Source organism: Festucalex cinctus, chromosome 13 (assembly GCF_051991245.1).
Source record: "Festucalex cinctus isolate MCC-2025b chromosome 13, RoL_Fcin_1.0, whole genome shotgun sequence".
Lineage (NCBI taxonomy): Eukaryota > Metazoa > Chordata > Actinopteri > Syngnathiformes > Syngnathidae > Festucalex > Festucalex cinctus.
In genome coordinates, this window is record NC_135423.1 from 26799008 (window position 1) to 26817631 (window position 18624).

Here is an 18624-nt window from a genome sequence, read left to right on the forward strand (position 1 = left end):
AAGAGACTTTTTTGTAGGTCTTGGGCTCCCTCATACACCTAAAAATATTCGTCGTTCTTGCTTAAACGTACAACCGGGGCTGCTTCGTTAAAAACGTCTAGGGGGCGCTATTGAGTCATTTTTGTAAAAATAGCACAATCAACAATAAAATATTGCTTATTTTACCAGGCCAGATGTGTGTGCCAAGTTTCATGAGTTTCTGTGCATGTTTAGACCCTCAAAACTGGCGTTGTTTTCTTGGCGAACAGCGCTGAGCCACACCCACAACAATTCGCGAAAACTCACAAACTTCGTGTTGTGACATCATGAAGGTCGAAACCCTCATCTGAGCAAATATGAGGTAGGTCCAGTTAACGTGTTTGGAGAAAAACGTAGAAGAAAAATCGTAAGAAAAAAAATTGCCAGTAGGTGGCGCTATCAGTTAGATGAAATATAAGTCAGTAGATGTCTTTAGGGCTGGACTCTCATCAAATGTGTGAAATTTTGAGAAGATAGGATCATCTCGGTCAAGTTAATGCAGCTTTTATTTTCACGAAAAATCTTCAGACTTTGCGTCACCGTAGCGGCCACGCCCTTTGGCGAAAAGTTACAATATTCGGTGTGGGGCATGATCAACATCTTAAGGCTTTTCTGACCAATTTTCAAATGGATCCCTTCAACAAGCTCAGCACAGTAGCTAAAAACGTAAAGTATGACATTTATTGTAACCACTAGGTGGCGTTTGAGATTTTTTGGAGTGTTAAATTCACAGATTTTCTTGTATTGTTGTAATATGCATTTAAGCGGTCGCTGCTCGGGCCCTAATAATAATAATAATAATTTTTACAAAAACAATAGGGACCTCGCAGCGGTAGCTGCTCGGGCCCTAATAATAATAATCCGATCGAAAAACAATAGGGACCTCGCAGCGGTAGCTGCTCGGGCCCTAATAATAATAATAATAATAATTAAACAAACCGTAACTTTTAAGTTGTGTGTAAAATAATGACATCCAAGACGAGTACAAGTTGCATTGCTCATCTGAGGACTGCTTGTGAAGTTACAAATTTATGTTTTAATATTTTTTTTTTCTTTTTTCTTTTTTTTAACTCGCGGGCCGGATTAAACCCCTTTGCGGGCCTGATCCGGCCCGCGGGCCGTATGTTTGATAGCTTATGACACACAGCCTCGAAAAATACGCGGACTGAGAACTAACTGAAGCGGGTTTTCGTCCGGTGAGCTGGGTCAGTGCAGACGAGACAGTCCTTTTCAGTCCGTGTATTTATTTATTTTTTTTTCGCTTTTCCTAATAAAGCATTCAAATGAAAATGTGGCCACTCGCTGAAAAATGTGGACATCCATCAACGACAGGGCCAACGGAGAGACGGAATTACCGAACACTGGTATTTTCAATAATCTGTTTTGTTTTATTTCTATGCTGGACCACCAACATATGTCTTCATTTGAATCTGGTCTGTAGCAGTCATAAAACGGTCAATATGTGGCCAGATGTTTCTTTGTCCAGTATCACGAATTAAACTGAAGAAACTGCTGAAATTATGTTACTCATTTTATTGACGAGGCATCACGGTTGCCTGCTGGCCCTTCTACCTGTTTGTTTGTTTGTTTGTTTGTTTTTAGATCCTACATGTTATGTCTGTCATATAAGAAATTATGATCTGGGGGGGGGAAGCAGGTATTTGTTCTAACTTTTCTTCTTTTTTACTGACCGGAGAGAGGCGATAGGCAGACAAGGTATCAAAATTAAAGGCGCCTTGACACGATTTTGTGGCACGAATTGGCACAACTCATAAAGTGGCGTGAAGTGTGCGTAAACCCGTTGTGACTGCGTGCCATGTCGGGGCGACAAAATTTCCCGACCGGGTCGTGAACTATGCTCAAACTGTTCGTGAACTCATCGGGACGATGCGGGAAGGATGCACGCTAGTATGGGATGGGCCTCCCCTGCGCAGGCGGCGCACCGAGAAGACGATCAAACTTGACTATACTAGAGGAAGTAAAAGTCGTAACAAGGTTTCCGTAGGTGAACCTGCGGAAAGATCATTACAGGAGCCGCGGGGTCGCGGGCTGGCCGGCTCGGTTTGCGCTTCCCCACTTCCACTCAACCTTGGTCCCGGCCCGTGTGGAGTTATGAACTGAACAAAAAAAGGTGAAATAACTGAAAACAAGTTTCATATCCTAGTATCTTCAAATTAGCCATCCTCTGCTCTCTGTACTGTTTTGCACACTCTTGAACTCTCACCTAAGGGAATGCCTTCATTACTGTTGGAAAACCATTTCAGGTGTCTACTCTTCAAGCTCATCGAGGGAATACTAAGAGTGTGCAAAAAAGTCAACAGAGCAAAGTGACTATTTTAAAGAAACTACAAAATAAAACACATTTTCAATTATTTCACCTTTTTTTTAAGTACATAACTCCACATGTTCATTCAGTTTCGAATCGGCAATGTAAATAGTCATGAAAATAAAGAAAATGTATTGCATGAGGTGTCCAACCCTCGATCGAGAGCGAGAGAGAGAGACTGCATTTTAGTTCAGTTTTTGCAAGTGTGTGCAAGAAGTGCAATCTTCATGAAACAAAAGTCAAATTAATGTTGGACATGTTGAAGTGTTAAATTCACAGATTTTCTTGTATTGTTGTAATATGCATTTAATGTGTGGTTATAACTGCAATTTACATTACTGCAAGTCAAAGTGTTTAGTAGGTTTACAACTGATAAAAATTAATAATTTTTCATATTTTCATGCCTTCATTTTAGCATAAGTCTTGTCTTTAAGAAAGAAAAAAAATCATTTCTCATATATCTGATATTTCTGTTTTATTCAGTCTGAGTGTAAACAATCAAAGACTAACATGTTGTGTATGTTATGTTATATGTGATGATGAAGGAACACTAGAAAAGAGAAGAAAAAAAAACTCTATGATTTGATTTGTATGGGGGAAATTCTGGCTTAGGCCAGTATCTGATGTCCATTATCTTCTAAACTGCCAATACATGTCCACACATTTTGGAATTCATAGTAATGTAAATGGTCATTGCAGTAGTGCTGTCAATATGTCTGCTATGAGTTAACGTTACCTACTGTAATTGCTAATGTCCTGGCACACTTGGGCATAGCCTTGCACAATCTCTTTCAAAGTAGGGTGGGTATCTTAAATATGGACCATTCCCCTCATCTTGCTTCCCAAGTTTTGCTCACAGACAGGAGTTACAGGGTCAGCAGTTGGTTGAGGATACGATAATTGATGAATGAAAAAAAGGTTCACAAACCCCCCAAAAAGACGCTGGTCGGGTGCGGGGGGTGGGGGGGTTATGGGGTGTTTCTGCCCCTGAAAAGCCAACAGCTGGGATGGGTTGGAAGTTGCCTGGAGGCTTAGGACTCACCCCTTCCCAGACCATATGGGGGAGGTTAATTTAAGCTGCAGCTAACCTCATGCCTTTCCTCTCCACATCCCAAACTTCCCATTCCCATTAAGAAGAGTCTGGAGAATGTGGAGGAAGAAAAGTAAAATAGCATGACCGTCCAATATTTACCAGACCCGTCCCCAAACTCGCCCACACATCCCTACTCTTCATCTCAATCCTAATCAAATGAAGCCGGAAGCCTCTGAGACAGATGGGTGTTTATTAGTAGTTTATTCAGCTTCTACAGTACATTCCTTGTCCTGTCTTTGAGGCTTACTTCTCTCTCTAGCCACCACTTTTGACAATTTCAAAATTGATTTCATTTTTAAACTGAATACTTGAAAATGAAACTTCAATATGTTTGACTTCTTATGAAATACATTTGTCTTCAATTGACCTACTGGGAAATTACATTTCCCCAAAAAGACTGTGTTGAGAGTTGAATACAAATCTTTGTTGAGCACTAACGTTGTTACTAGTTTAACTACAGTATTTTCCGCACTATAAGGCGCAGCTAAGAGCCTTCAATTTTTTCAAAAGCTGACCATGTGCGTTATAATCCGGTGCGCCTTATATATGGATCAAAATTGAGCCGCAACAGGTCTCACTGTCAACACGCTATCGATGACCCTGCACGATCGATGAGGTGCAAGCGCAGAAGATCCCGCCATCTTGAATCGCTAGCTAATACTAATACTTTACCTCAGAGAAAATAATAAAACAGCTGTTTATTCGTTTTGGGAGTGAATGGAGTTGTCAGAAAGCTGGTTTGTAATTTTTAATAAAGTTTGACTGACCTATCTGACTGTTTTGTTGACATTCCCTTTAGCGCAGCACCATCTAATGGATGCATAACGTAGCCCCAGCCTCTATGTAGCGCCTTATTTATGGAAAAAGTTTTAAAATATGTCATTCATTGAAAGTGCGCCTTATAGTGCGGAAAATACGGTACATTTCTCAGTAGTACGGTTGTAACACCACTGTTTTCAACACCATATAGCTTTTCAGTATTAAAGCGATACAAGACCTCTAACTCCATCCATCCATCCATCCATCCATCCATTTTCTTAACCGCTTACTCCTCACAAGGGTCACGGGGATGCTGGAGCCTATCCCAGCTGGCTTCGGGCAGTAGGCGGGGTACACCCTGAACTGGTTGCCAGCCAATCGCAGGTCACACAGAGACGAACACGCCTCCACACTCCCATCACACCTAGGGACAATTCAGAGTGTTCAATTAACCTGCCATGCATGTCTTTGGAATGTGGTAGGAGACCGGAGTACCCGGAGAAGACCCACGCGGGCACGGGGAGGACATGCAAACTCAGAAAGGCCGATGCCTGGACTCGATCTTGCGTCCTCAGCACTGGTAGGCGGACGTGCTAACTAGTCACTCAAATAACTAATTTTCCAGTGTTGGATTAGGCATTGTGTACAAGGAATAAAATTGCAAATATCTCTGGCATTTTATTTCCTGAATTTCCTTTTAAACCGATTAAGTATCAAAATAAGAACATACCGTGGTGAACGCCATTATCCTGGTCACGTGATCATGATGACGTATCCCGTGCGTAAAACGAAAGCTATGGAGTAAGATCACTGTCAAAAAGACGTATACGTGATTAACGAAATGTATCCATAATAGTAACAATCCGTGTGTTTTCAATGTTTTCATGTAAATACAAATCAAAATTGCGTGGGTGTGAATGAATTTATTGTGACTACGTATCTAAATAATGTGGGTTTGAATTTTTTTCTTATGACTACAAATCCAAATAATTTGGGTTTGAATTTTTTTTCTTGTGACTACGAATCTAAAACCTGTGAGTGTAATGCCTTTTCAGTAAAACTCTCACTGCTACGACTACGTGCACGAATCTCTTCTGTGGGTTGTATTTTACGACTTTCAATATGCAAATTTGGATGACGTCATGCCTGGATCACAGGGGAAACTAGTCGTGCACCGATTCCTCCACCCGCGCATGCGTCAAAGAACGAAGATGGCGGAAGCTAACAGGAGATGGACGGAGCTTTGAACAGCGCACTAGCTCGGGATAGGGATGGATAAACCGAGGCTTTCCGAAAACCGAGGCTTTGGTTTGGTTTGGTTTAGTTTGGTTTATTCATTTTTCCGAAACAATGAACCACTTTCGAGAGAATTGCGCCTGGCTGCGCTAAAACGAAGCACTGCTTCGAGGCATTTGACACACTGCAAGAGCTCCATCTGCTGGTCAAACCTGCGCACATGGAATTTTTAGAATCACTCTTTACAAAGCTTCATTACTTGCGATCATGTATGAGCCTCAGCATTTCACAAGTTCAATTAAGTTTCAGTAGATGTCTATCTTTTTTAACTGTGGGATTTTGTCGTCCTTTTAAAGTGTTATTTGCACAATTAAAGTTGAACTTTCAAGTCTGTGTATTGTTTTTGTCTTTGCTTTTCACAACAATATTTTTAGAGTAGGCTATTATTTATTTACACTTAGAAGAGAATACAATAAAGAATTGGGTAAAAAAAAACAAAGAACTCTAAACGCCTATCGCTCATGGGTTGAGGAACCACCTCCCGATTTGCAGCTTCAGCTTTGAGACTGCCGTTTGCAGGAAGATTCCGGCTGACCAGCGATATACTAATACACATCACTGACGTCAGGAGCTCCGTGGCCGATCAGGTAGAGCAGCTGTCTCTCAAAATGAAGGTCCTGAGTTCGAATTTTGACTATTATTAATTTTATTATTGATTTTACTCTCTTCCAAGTGCAAATATTACTCTGAAATTGTCTATTTGGTCGTACTGTAAATAGAGTCAAATTTACTCGACAGAATATAATGTGTAAGTGCGGTGCTTGTGACAGGGATATTGTTTTTTATTATATGGGATATGTATTTTCTTAATCCTAGAATGGAGAAAAGATTTTTTGTATCAAGTAATTGGCGCTTTAATTACTGCAGGTAGTTTTGTCAAACACCGAGTTCATCTTTCCCATGAAACAGCGTGAAGTCGTTGACACGTTTGTGACGTCCGAGGCCTCGTTTGCAGTGGTCACGTGATTTTCGGCATGTCCGAAGCAGTTGTCGGACCACTGCTTCGACACGCCTCCGCTTCATTTGCTCGAATCAGATTCGAGTAGGAAGGCTCGAGCGTAACATCTCGAGCTCAGGAGAAGCGTCATCATCACAGCAGGTAAAGTTAACAATGTGAATATCCAATTTATTAGTAATTTGTTATTGTTCCCCCCCAAAGAATGTATGGCTTTGGACTTAGGGGCTAAATGCTATTGCTTGCAAGGTGTTGGACGTGTGTTTTACTGCGTGCATTAAGCGGACTCACTAGCAATAATTAGCACCATATAGATAAATGTATATGTGTATGTATTGGCAGCCAGCAGTCTTCACTTTGCTCCAATTCAGGTCTCCAAGTCCAGGCTTACATATATATATATATATATATATATATATATATATATATATATATATATATATATATATATATATATATATATATATATATATATAGTTTAGCATTAGCATGCAAAATCTGAAATAATATATTTAAGTTGGACAAACATTCAAAACACATATTTTCTAAACTTAATATTTCCAGCAAATCGATATGCCAACCAGTAGCTTTCAAGCTAAAACAATAACTGTCTCGATTGAGTGCTGTCATCCTCTGCATTCTACAGCATAATTTCTATATATAACACACTGTTGCTCTGGAATAAACTTAAAAGACGACTGAAACAGGATATTTGGGTTGTGGCTAATTTTTTATTTTTTTTTATCTTATTCCTTTTTTTTTTCTTTTTTTTTTTTCTTTTTTTTTTTGAAGAGCTCAGAATTGTTCATTCGGTAGTCTTACCGATTCAACGTCTCGTCATCATTGCTCTTTTTTTTTTTTTTTTTTTTTTTGTGTGTGTATGTGTGCGTGCGTTTGCGTGCGTTTGCGTGCGTGCGTTTGCGTGCGTGCGTGCGTGCGTTTGCGTGTGTGCGTTTGCGTGCGTTTGCGTGCGTGCGTGTGCGTGCGTGCAAATACGTATAAATTTATACTCATTCATTCACCTAAAACCTTATAAATATCCCATTACCCTTCGCCTTAACCAGGTACTTCAGAATCTTGCCAGAGTCGTGAGATTTAAATGGTCAGGAGACCAGAGAAAAGGTCAGAAAAAAAAAGAAATAAAGAGAAAAGAAAGGTAAATCAAAGTGACATCCAGCACCGACCAAACACTTCCTGCCTTCCCCATGATTACAAAATCAAAGTCTTACGCCAACCCCGGAAGCCTCTAAATTCCAGCAAATTTAGCGAGATCTCAAGAGCCCAGAGGAAAAACTAAAGAGAGGAAGGAGGGAAGGATCGATAAGGCAGAGTGAGATCAATAGAAGCCAGTACATCCAATCCATCAAAGTGAAGTCCAGCACCAACAAGACCCCTCCTGCGTGGTTACAAAACCGGAGTCTTATGCCAACCCCAGAAACCTCATACTTCTAATAAATTAAGATCTCAAGTGACCAGAGGAAAAACTAAAGAGAGGAAGGAGGGAAGGATAGATAAAGCAAAGTGAGAACCACAGACACCAGCACCAACTGATTCAAGGGGCTGTGGGAGGGAGAGGGTACTTCTGTTGAGTTTCAGTAGATGCTGGTGCGACGGATCTGGCATGCATAAGGACCACCACCAAAGAAAGAAGCCGTCAACCGCGGTCCAGCAAAGCGAGCACCCCCCCGGAATCCCCAGGCCGCGGCAGCACCAAGGCCACCCCCAAGCCACCCGAGCGGACACCGGTCGGCGAGCCGACCCAGACACCCGGAACACCCCCGCCCCAGCCCCGGCCCACACCCCCGAGCCCAAGGCCGCAGAACGAGGCCCAGCGGGCCCCCACAGCGCCCCACCGGTCCCCAGCCCCCATCCCCCCACGACCCCCCCGCACCCCACCCAAACCCGCCATCCACCACGACCCAGGCCCCACCACCCCCGACCCCCAAACCCCCGAACACACCCCGACCCCCAGCACCCAACCCCCCACCCACCCATACCTCCACCCCCCCCCAAAGGAGCCGCCCCCCCCCCCCGACGGCCGCCACCCCCCCCCCCCGCGAACCCGGCCCCCCGCGAGAACCCCCCACCCCCCCCCCGGAAACCGGCACCGGGCAGCAGCGCAGAGAGGGAAGATGTGCCCACCCCACCTCCAGCCGCGCGAGATTTGCACAGCGGCGGGAGGGGGGAAGCAGAGGAGGAAGCACCAGGGGAGAAGGCGGAACACCAGAACACCGAGCCCGGTGGGGAGAGGCCCCGGTCGTCACGCCAGAGTACTAGTGACACCTAACCCTGTTACTGAGTCCGCCAGCTCGCCGACTGGCGAGCTCTACCCTTACACCGTGAATGTGGCCCCACCCAGTGTATATACAAGTGTGTGCGTGTGGTGCATTAAAATTGGGAGCAGGTGAGTCGGAGCAGAGGGAAAAAATTTCCCCTACTCCGACACACCCGTATCCCCCCCAAAAAAATGAATATGTATATGTGTGGTGCATTAAAAAAGGGACTGGAGGGACAAAGTGGTGGGGCAGGGACACAAATGGGGGGGACCACAGCGCTGGGGAAGCGGGGAGAAGACGACAAGAAGGCGAAAGGGCGGCTGCAGGGCAGGAGGCGGGGGGGGAGAGGAGGAGGGAGGGCGACAAGGGAAAAGGGACCGGGAGGCAGAGGAGGATGGGCGGGAGGAGGCGAGGAGGGAGAGGCGACGGGGGGGAGGAAGGGGGAGGGGAGAGGGAACCACGGGGCACACCGGAGGCCCACCCACCCCGAACCGCGCCGCCGGGCACGGAGCAGCGGACCGCGCCGGGACGGCACCGCCCCGGGCACCAGGGCAAGCACCCCAACACCGCACCCCACAGGGGGCCCAGGGAGCGGCCAAGACGCAACCGCCACCGAGCAGACAACGGGGGGGCAGAACCACCCCCGCCCGACCACAGGGGACGGCGTCAAGAAAATTGACTAATTAGCATGCAGTAACACCAAGTGTTGATGCTTATCTTATTCCTAATAAAAGAGCCCGAGGCTGGCCGATATAAGTATTGATTTATTTTTGGGGTGAATATGTTAATTCTAAGTAGTAGTGTTGATACAGTTGGATTAACCCTCATTCCTTGTTCATACAATATAGTATAGCGAACTAATTAATAGTCCTCTCTTTTTAAGTACATGCATTACAGTTGCCACGTAAGGACTTCTACTACTTTGTTGTGGTGTAAATATGCTTTGATGTAAACGTGCTGCATACAAATGGAAGTTAACGACGAAGTCAAGAGTGTCTGCAAAGACGAAATGAGACCAGGAAAATGCGATAAATGACGCTATATATTAATCAATAAACGCGCAGTTTGTATGTCATATTATTTATATTTTGTCAGTGCTATCATTCGCGCTGTACTTAATGCTCGCAGTAAAACACACGCCATTAACTTGCAACCTATAACAGTTAGCCTCTAAGTCCGAGGGCTCCAGGTGGAGGAGTGGGACCGTCACTTGCCTTCAATGCCGGTTGGTACGGGTTCGCTCTTCCGCTTGGGAAGACCCCATGTGGCTTACGTGAAGTAAGCTTGCGTGTGAGTGTGTGTCTGAGTGGTTACAAAAAAAAAAAAAAAAAAAAGCCTCTAAGTCCGAAGCCATACATTGTTTGGGGGGGGGGGGGGGGGGGGGGACAAGAACAAGAAGTTACTAATAAATTGGATATTCACGTTGTTAACTTTACCTGCTGTGATGATGACGCTTCTCCTGAGCCGTTCGAAGCTCCGTCCATCTCCTGCTAGCTTCCGCCATCTTCGTTCTTTGACGCATACGCGGGTGGAGGAATTGGTGTCTGGGTTTTAGCACACAACATGTAGCTTAGCCTAGCATGTAGTAAAGATAATTACAATTAACTGAGCTTTGTTTGTTTGTTTACACAATCTTAAATGTACAAATATGGCAATTAAAAAAACAACAACTCCACAAGAAAATGAAGTTAACATCAACTATCAATTTATATATTTACTGTTTATTGAAAAGACCTTTGATTCACACTGTTTTTCGTAATATTAATTTACGTTTATGATTTAAATTGCAAAATGTTAAACCATTATTTTTGCTATTCCTTTGGCTCATTTGAATGAAATTTTATTTTATTTTTTATTTGTCAAGTTTTAAGGTTAGGTAATTAAGGTAATTGTTAAATTGATGTTTACAAAAGATTTGCTATTAAATAAACAATGCTGAACATTTACTACCACCCAAATAAATAAATAAATAAATAAATACATTAATTAATTAAATTTCACAAATGAAAAAAAAAAATGAGAGAGAGAGTATGAGAGTGATATATATGATATATGAGGATATCCGCCACTTCATACAGTTTGACGCCAAAAAAAACAACCTGGGCCCGGTTGTTCAATTCTCGGTTATTTTAAACACTGTTCAACCCCTAACCGCCGGTTAAATTCTTAACCCGCCGTTAACAAACCGGCCGCTAAATATGCGTTGTTCAAAACATGGCTAGTCACGTCGTTTGTTAACGGCACTGTCAAAGTTACCTGTGTCGTTTACATTACTGGTTAGAACCGATATATCCCACAATTCTTCTTTTTTTTTTTTTTTTGTTTACATCCAGGTCGGCAAAAGCAATGGAGACTATCCAAATGGCCCCTGGCAATCGCTGAAAAAAAAAAAAAAAAAAAGACGGACGTTTTCTGCTGACGAAGAAAATGGTTGTAGTAATTTAGGAGTTTTTGTGACATTATTTATTTTAAGTTATTTTTGTTTTCTCTCTGTCCATTTTTAGAACTTGTCGTAAAAAACACGTTTTTTTTCTTTCTCTTTTGCCTCAGCATGAGACTTGGAATTTTATTACTACTAAGAGGTAACGTGTGCTTAACTCTTCATCAGAATAATCACAAACGTCAAAGTCAACCTCTCGATAGACTCTTTTTCTTGCGCTCAGTGGGCATCATGAAGGCAGCATTAGCCACGAAACAGAGTTAACCACACTGTTAAAAAGTTAGCGGCGGTCCTTAGGTGTGTTAACTTTAACAGAAAGTTAACAGTCGGTTAAAGTTAACAGAGTTTTGAACAACAAGATAACTGTGCCGTTAAAGTTAACAGTCGGTTAAATCTACTTAACCAATGGTTAAAGCTATAACCGAGTTTTGAACAACCGGGCCCAGGTTGTTTTATCTGGAAACAGACCAGATGGCAGCATTTAGATATGTGTTGGAATGTTTCCTGGACAATTGCAGAAGATGATTCGTTCCCAGTGATTTTGACCCCATTAGATGAACAGCTGGTGCCATTCCATGGCAGGTGCAAGTTCTTGCAAGTATATGCCCAGCAAGCCTGAAAATATGGAACAAAAATCTTCTGGATGTGTGATGCAAGGATCCCCTATATACTATAATAGATGGATTTGTCTACACAGGGAAACGGCCACCTTGGGGAGAACATTGTCCTAAAACTGAGCAGTGGAATCATCCAGACTGGGGCAATAGAATATGGAAATAAATGTATAAGTTCTAGAGCACTGTTAGAATTGATCTAATTTTGAATTCAATGTTGAATATTTTGTTGCTCACTCTCTCTCATTGGTCTCACCATCACAATGGACAACTTCTTCATCAGTGTCCCTCTGGCTGAGACGCTCCTCGAGAAGAACCTGACTATTGGAGGGGCTCTACACCAGAACAAGACAGACATACTGCCTATTACAAAGCCATCCAAGTCATGAATCATAGCTCAGATTTTGGATTCAATGCTTACGTGAGCCATGTGCCGAAGAAAGGAAAGGATGTTGTCCTGAGCACAATGCATGATGACAAAGCAGTAACACTAGGAAGAAGAAACCTGATGTGATTCAGTACTTCATAGAACAAAAGGAGGAAGAGTAGATTCAACAGATCAGATGGTTGACACCTACACATGTAAGCGGAGAACACGGAGGCGGCCCATGGTGCTGTTGTACAATATGCTGGACATTGCCACCCTCAATGCTTTTACACCAGCTTTACTACAGAACACTCTGGTTTCATGGCTGGTGTCACCTAGTGTTGGGATTTTCGGTTCTTTGCGGTGAGCCGGTTCATTTGGATCGGCTCAGTGAAAAGAGGCTCTTTTAGCTTTAGCTTTTCTTTTAAATATTTACGACAAATTTACCATACATTTTGATTAATGACTTGGTGAACTCTACTGACTGCAAATAGCAACGATTATCAAGCAAAGAAAAGGATTTTTTTTCTCATTTTATTGAAAAATTAATAGGCTCCATATAATAAACAAGAAACAAATTTAAAACTTCAACCAACATCCATCAAAATAACAATCAAATAAAAAAAAATGTGAGTAGTAATTTAACTGCAACAGCAGCAGCAAACATTAGCTACTCACCCTGTCCAGGATAAAAGACCTTGCTTTATTTTAGATTTGTATAAAACAAAAAACAAAAAATAACTAAACATATCAACTTGGACGGGCTGATCCGGCTCCTTTTCTCATCTCACTTTAACCAATTAAAATGTCTCCAAATGTTACTGCGTTTTCGGCTCATCTTGTACAAACCGCGTTTGTGTGTCGTCCTTTCCTCTCCTGTTTTCTCCTCCTCCTGTCTCTCTGTCTGCGGCTGCGCAGACGAGGTGGAGCATGTGCTCCGCGTGCTGTATCACCTCTCACCTCCTTTGTTTATTTTTAAATTGCACTTGGATGAACGAGTCATTTTTGACCCTTGTGTGTAAACTTGATGGAGTAGCACAAAAATTACTTTTGTTCATAAGTTATGGCAGGAAAAATATAAATAAGGATTTGTGGCAATCAAAAACAAGATTTTTAAAGAATACTTGGATTATTCAATTATACAATACATAGATTTCAAAAGGGGCAGCACGGTGACTGACTGGTTCGCATGTCCGCCTCCCAGTTCTGAGGACTCATGTTTGAGTCCAGGCTCCAGCCTTCCTGGGTGGAGTTTGCATGTTCTCCCGCTGCCTGTGTGGGTCTTCTCCAAGTACTCACACATTCCAAAGACATGCATGGCAGGTTAATTGGGTTCCGAATTGTCCCTCGGTGTGCTTGGGAGCGTGGATGGTTGTTCGTCTCTGTGTGCCCTGCGATTGGCTGGCCACCAGTCCATTGTGTACCCCGCCTACTGCCCAAAAAGCCAGCTGTGATAGGCTCCAGCACCCCCGCGACCCTTGTGAGGAATAAGCGGTCAAGAAAATGGATGGATGGATGGATGGATCTTCTGATTGAATAGGAGATTGAGTATCATTGCCTCTGCCAAACTCGCTTTTGACTAAAAAAAAATCCAGAATGTGGACCCCCCCCCCCCCCCCCAAAAAAAAAAAGAAAAGAAAAAAAAAGTAAATAACTTATTTACATAGACCTTTTATGATCGGGTCGGTGATTGGAAATATATATATATATATATATATATATATATATATATATATTTTTTTTTTTAACTCATAACTATTTTTAACTGACAAAATTACAACAATTTCAATGTTGCGAGGATTAAATTCTGGTTTTGGGATACATGGATTGAAAGTTTTGGGCCTTGCATCCAATGGCGGAGCCAGAGGGGGGGCCGGGGTGGCACGTGCTGAAATGTGATTGGACCCAGCAGACGCCAAATGATTGACATATCACGGCACCGGGGCAGTGACGTCGCACGCCTGGCCGATGCAGCCTGCCAGCATTTTTTTCCCAAGCAGACGCCTACTAATTGTTATGCCCCTCCTGAACAGTAGCTAGCGCTACTTACGACAAAGCATTATAATCCACCTCACTAGGAGTCTGGAGAAGGAGAATCATCTGTTTTAAAGGCCAAATGTGAAGTAATTTCATAAAATACCATATAGGGTCACAATTGAAGCATTGAAACACTGTCCAACAAATAAAGTATGAAAAAATAATTTATATGTTATATATTTGACGAAATAATCGCTTTTCCGAAGTTCGAGCCTGGCGGGCGACAAACGTGATACGTCACACCGGGAACAGCGATGGCAGCGCTCCATACAGACGCTATACAAAGCCACTCAAACGTCGATTCAGACAGCGATGTCAGCGATAGGTTGAGCGAAAATGAGGAGAACCAAGTTTTTAAAGAGTTGGAGGAAGAGGAGGAGGTTGGCATTTTATACGTTGGACTTTACATGTACGAGCCAAATGCTAATCAGGATGCTGATAATGCGCCCAGACACCTGACATGGAATGGAGACAAGACCCGTCGAAATTACAAGATGGGTAAGATATATATATAGGCAGTGGTATTTTTTTTATGATTTGAAGATGCCAGCATTTGCACATAATTTTATATTTTTGTCTGATGACATTTAAAAAATAAAATAAAATAAATCAGACTATGTTTTTAAAGCAGTTAGTCAGTACTTGAGTATTCTTTTCAGCAATTTTTTATTTTTTTTACTTGTACTTGAGAGATTTATCAATGACTATTTCTTACTTTTGTACATGATTCCGTCCACGTACTTGTATATTTTGAAACAAATGTTTTCATAAACAGAATTATTGACTGATTGGTATAGCAATACACTTGTTCAATAACATTTCTGCTCATGGTGTCATCGCTCAGTATTTTACTTTTTTTTTTTTATATAAATTTCAGGCGTACTTGTGGTAATTTACAGCTGTAGAATGTGTTTGCTGCCATGAAATTCAAGAAGTAGTGACTACGTCTACAAGGAGAGGAACACTTCAATCAGGTACTGGACTGCATCACTGATCATCCTGGATTCAATGCTGTGTGCCTGAACCCATATGGATTATAGGTGGCATGGATGACCTACAAGCAGCAGTACAAAGGCAAGGCATTTGATGGGCCACAGGATGCCAAGTATAGACATATTGCCGACAGACAATTGGTGCGCTGGTGCTGGAAGTTTCTTGGTCTGGACAACCGTGTTCTGCTCCCAGCATGTTGCAATGTCTTGTATCAGGGCACATTTTCCACCACCAGGAGAAGAGGAGTCAGCTGTATTCAAAGGGTTTCGTGTTTCACAGAGAAATGTTCCAGAACTGTGATTTGTACTGGTTGCATCATAATAAGAATAAACAAATGAGGACAACTTAATACAAGGAATATGATTCTTTATTTCCTGAGGAATCTCGTATGGTGCTCAGCAATAACATTTGACTTGTCCGGTCTGTTCACTGCTGCTGTAAGAAATTGTGGCTCGACTACCACATCATTCGGTTTTGTACTTATTTGGAACGTCAATCACTTTCATCACCTCTGAAAGGCAGTCATTCACATAGTCTACAAAAAAAAAAAAAAATTGGGATGATAAATATTTGGGTGACATATGGGTTACACTCAGTAATGCATCTGCCTGGAATTGTTTTTGTTTCATAACTTACCATAAGTTTCATCCACCAATATCTTTCTCAGAGAATAGCCACCACTCTTATATTTGGGATAAACGATGCAGTAGGAGTGTATTCCTTCCTTCGTCACTTTCTGTGGTCTCCCAGCATTTTCATTATAATGCATAGCAGCGAGAATGATTCTGGAATTGAACAAAAATTGCCTTATAAAGAAATTGTCACATTGTGATGAAATAGCTTTATATCTCTAAGTTCTACATTTCATCCTTATGTTCTACTAGTCATGGACAAATCACACTTGAAGAAGCACATTATATATATATATATATATGTATATATATATATATATATATATATATATATATATATATATATATATATATATATATATGTTTTTTTTTTCGATTCTTTGAGATGGCATTTTTGGTTGAACAGATGCAGTGGAAATTTAATAAATTTCCATTGCACTTGCTGTTATGTTTAAGCCATGAGCACCATCTAGAGGAGCCTCAAAGCAAGTGCTTCATTACGTTACTTTCCCCCCTCATCACCACTATAGTCTCCATTTCATACATATCAAAGTTTTCTTAAACGCACCTGCTTTTCATTCCTTTGTACGAGAAGTTGTACATCTTTGGGGCAAAGTGATTCACCACACTGTGAAAAGCTTACACACCACTGGTCTGTCCGAGGTGAGACATCTTCATGACATCGTTGACAAACATGGTATTTGTCAGGAGTTCCACCACTGCGACATTGACTTCAGTACCTTCAAATGAATTTCATTTCCTTAGTTTGTTATAAATGTTAGTTGGCGTGTGACAGATGTTTGGTTGTTCTACAGATACAAGGTATGACAATATTTATATTTTCAGGTTAAACTAGCAACAACTCTAAGAATAAAAATATAAATAATACCTGGTAAGTACATAGTGACAAAAACAACTCCGCCTAACTTACTTTTATCCACACTATGTGGTGGCATAACTTCATCATCTTGGCTGTTTGAACAGGATTGATCCTGCAATAACTGACCCTCGTAATCAGCCATTTCTTGTTCAGAGGCAGCTGCAGAGGTGATAGCCTCAGCTACGGCTCGCTTCCTTTCTCGGATAGCTGCTGCTGCACGCTGGGCAGGTGGATTTTGAATCTGCTGCTGGTCTTGTGGAGGCAGGTGAATTGTTGGGACAGCAGTTGTATTGAGCAATAACCTGCAGAAACATAAGGTGACACTAAAAATATGCGTCGCTCATAAAACCTATAAAACCTACCGGCAAAAATAAAAAAATAAAAAAAATAAAAAACAACTATCACATTTCATCTAACCCTGCCTTACCAAATATTTAATTATTTAATGACTCATAAAATGCAGTAAGATTGACATATGATTGGAAGTTTTTCAAAAGGACGTGTCATGTTCTTTGATCCACAAAGCAATGCTGCCAACCTATTGAAATTTACTTTCAGAACAATTTGTCTCACTGCCATTATTACTCATCGTTGATATGAATAGCACCGAGACGTTAGCTTTCGGTTCACGTCGCTAGTTTCTACTGTTCATTCCACAACTGTTGGAAGCTCTGCTTTGTCAAAGTCATCAGTGATCTATCCATAAATTCCACGTTTTTTTCTAAATAATTGTAATCATACTTACTTTTTTTGCAAATCCATTATCATAAGCAGACCGGTTGAGGAAGCAGGCATCTTCGAAGTGTTTGTAACAGAGAACACTCCTCGACGATGGCGTGAAATTCATTCGCTTCGTGCGAATGAAAGTTGACCATTTACGTGCCCTGTTATCTTTTGGCCACTCATACAACTTTTCTTTAGCTTGAGAACAATACATCACCACACATCGCCGGGTCATCTTACCGAGTAGCAATGCAAACAATGCAGTTCAATGGCCGACTTCTCTCGCGACTTCCCGGTGTGACGTCATTTCCGAAAATTTCCGAAGATTGTCGAAGAAAAGCATTTTCGTTGTCAAGGGCGTTGCTATGGGTTAAACTAAGAACCTGAAAGGGTTGCGTCAAAAAAAATAACGAAAATATGCTTACAATGGTTTAGCCATTGGTATTACTCAAAAACATGGTTGGCCAACCTTACTTCACATTTGGTCTTTAAGGAGCAGTCTCTTGAGTACCGAGAATGCATGTTGGCGTTTGGCTATATCATGTTTGTTTGCCTGTGAGACATGAGTGACTGTTTAAAATAACTTTTATGTTCAGATTATGGGTGTCAAAATTGTCGCATTATTATCTCGTTAACTTAAAGTGCCTTTAACGGCACTATTTTCTTTTTAACGCTCGATTAACGACCGCTCCTTATTTGGAAAGCCTCTACTCAGGGAATTCTAGTCACCACGCAGTAGAAACGTCCACGTCAAAACTACCCAATAGAAATGCACTGGAGCTAAAATACAGTGTTTAAGGGGTAGAATATAGGTGGAGGAGCCATTTGGACTGTGTCTCACCACTACCACCCGTGCCTTGCTTTGAAAGAACGCACTCGGTTAGCCGTTGCGTTCGCACCGAGCACCAAGAGTCGTCCATGGGCACTCTGAAACCCCTGTGAGAGTAAAGAGCCGAATGGACGCCGTCTTGACAGTTGGAGTGAGCACAAGCCTATTTATCTTTAAATGTGAGGCGTATTTTATTCAGCATCTCCACAAAATATCTCATCAGGGTGAAAGTGAAACTACCGATGTGTTCGCTGTAACAGTAGAGTGGCCTCAGCTGCGTCTCGCATCCGAGAACTTAACAAAATAAAAGCGTCCAACGTCATAAAAAGGAGTCACTATAACACAATTTAGCAGTAATAAATTAAATGATACTGCCTAATGTGTGG

At 41.9% G+C, this 18624-nt stretch overlaps 3 protein-coding genes across 11 annotated transcripts in view; 1 reads left to right on the plus strand and 2 right to left on the minus strand.

Annotated features, from left to right (window-relative positions):
- The window catches only part of bcas3 (BCAS3 microtubule associated cell migration factor), a 1025650-nt gene that overhangs the window by 608890 nt on the left and 398136 nt on the right, over positions 1–18624 (plus strand). The window lies entirely within an intron of this gene.
- LOC144033716 (uncharacterized) lies at positions 9466–12470 on the minus strand. The gene is made up of 5 exons (XM_077542017.1): positions 12356–12470; positions 12199–12267; positions 12034–12112; positions 10160–10267; positions 9466–10025 (listed from the first exon to the last, which is right to left on the minus strand). Exons 2-5 carry the CDS (start codon positions 12247–12249, stop codon positions 9940–9942), a joined length of 324 nt encoding a protein of 107 aa, XP_077398143.1. The 5' UTR covers positions 12250–12267; positions 12356–12470; the 3' UTR covers positions 9466–9939.
- Positions 15524–18535, minus strand: LOC144033838 (uncharacterized). Of its 3 annotated transcripts, none has more exons than XR_013288100.1 (6): positions 17650–18521; positions 17432–17536; positions 16738–16988; positions 16375–16546; positions 15811–15959; positions 15524–15709 (listed from the first exon to the last, which is right to left on the minus strand). XR_013288100.1 is itself a non-coding variant. In XM_077542183.1 (6 exons), exons 1-4 carry the CDS (start codon positions 17929–17931, stop codon positions 16446–16448), a joined length of 543 nt encoding a protein of 180 aa, XP_077398309.1. In that variant the 5' UTR covers positions 17932–18535; the 3' UTR covers positions 15524–15709; positions 15811–15959; positions 16375–16445. The 3 variants fall into 3 exon arrangements, 1 of the variants encoding a protein (XP_077398309.1); XM_077542183.1 differs by lacking the exon at positions 17432–17536 and having other exon boundaries at positions 17650–17792; positions 17884–18535; XR_013288099.1 differs by having other exon boundaries at positions 17432–18518.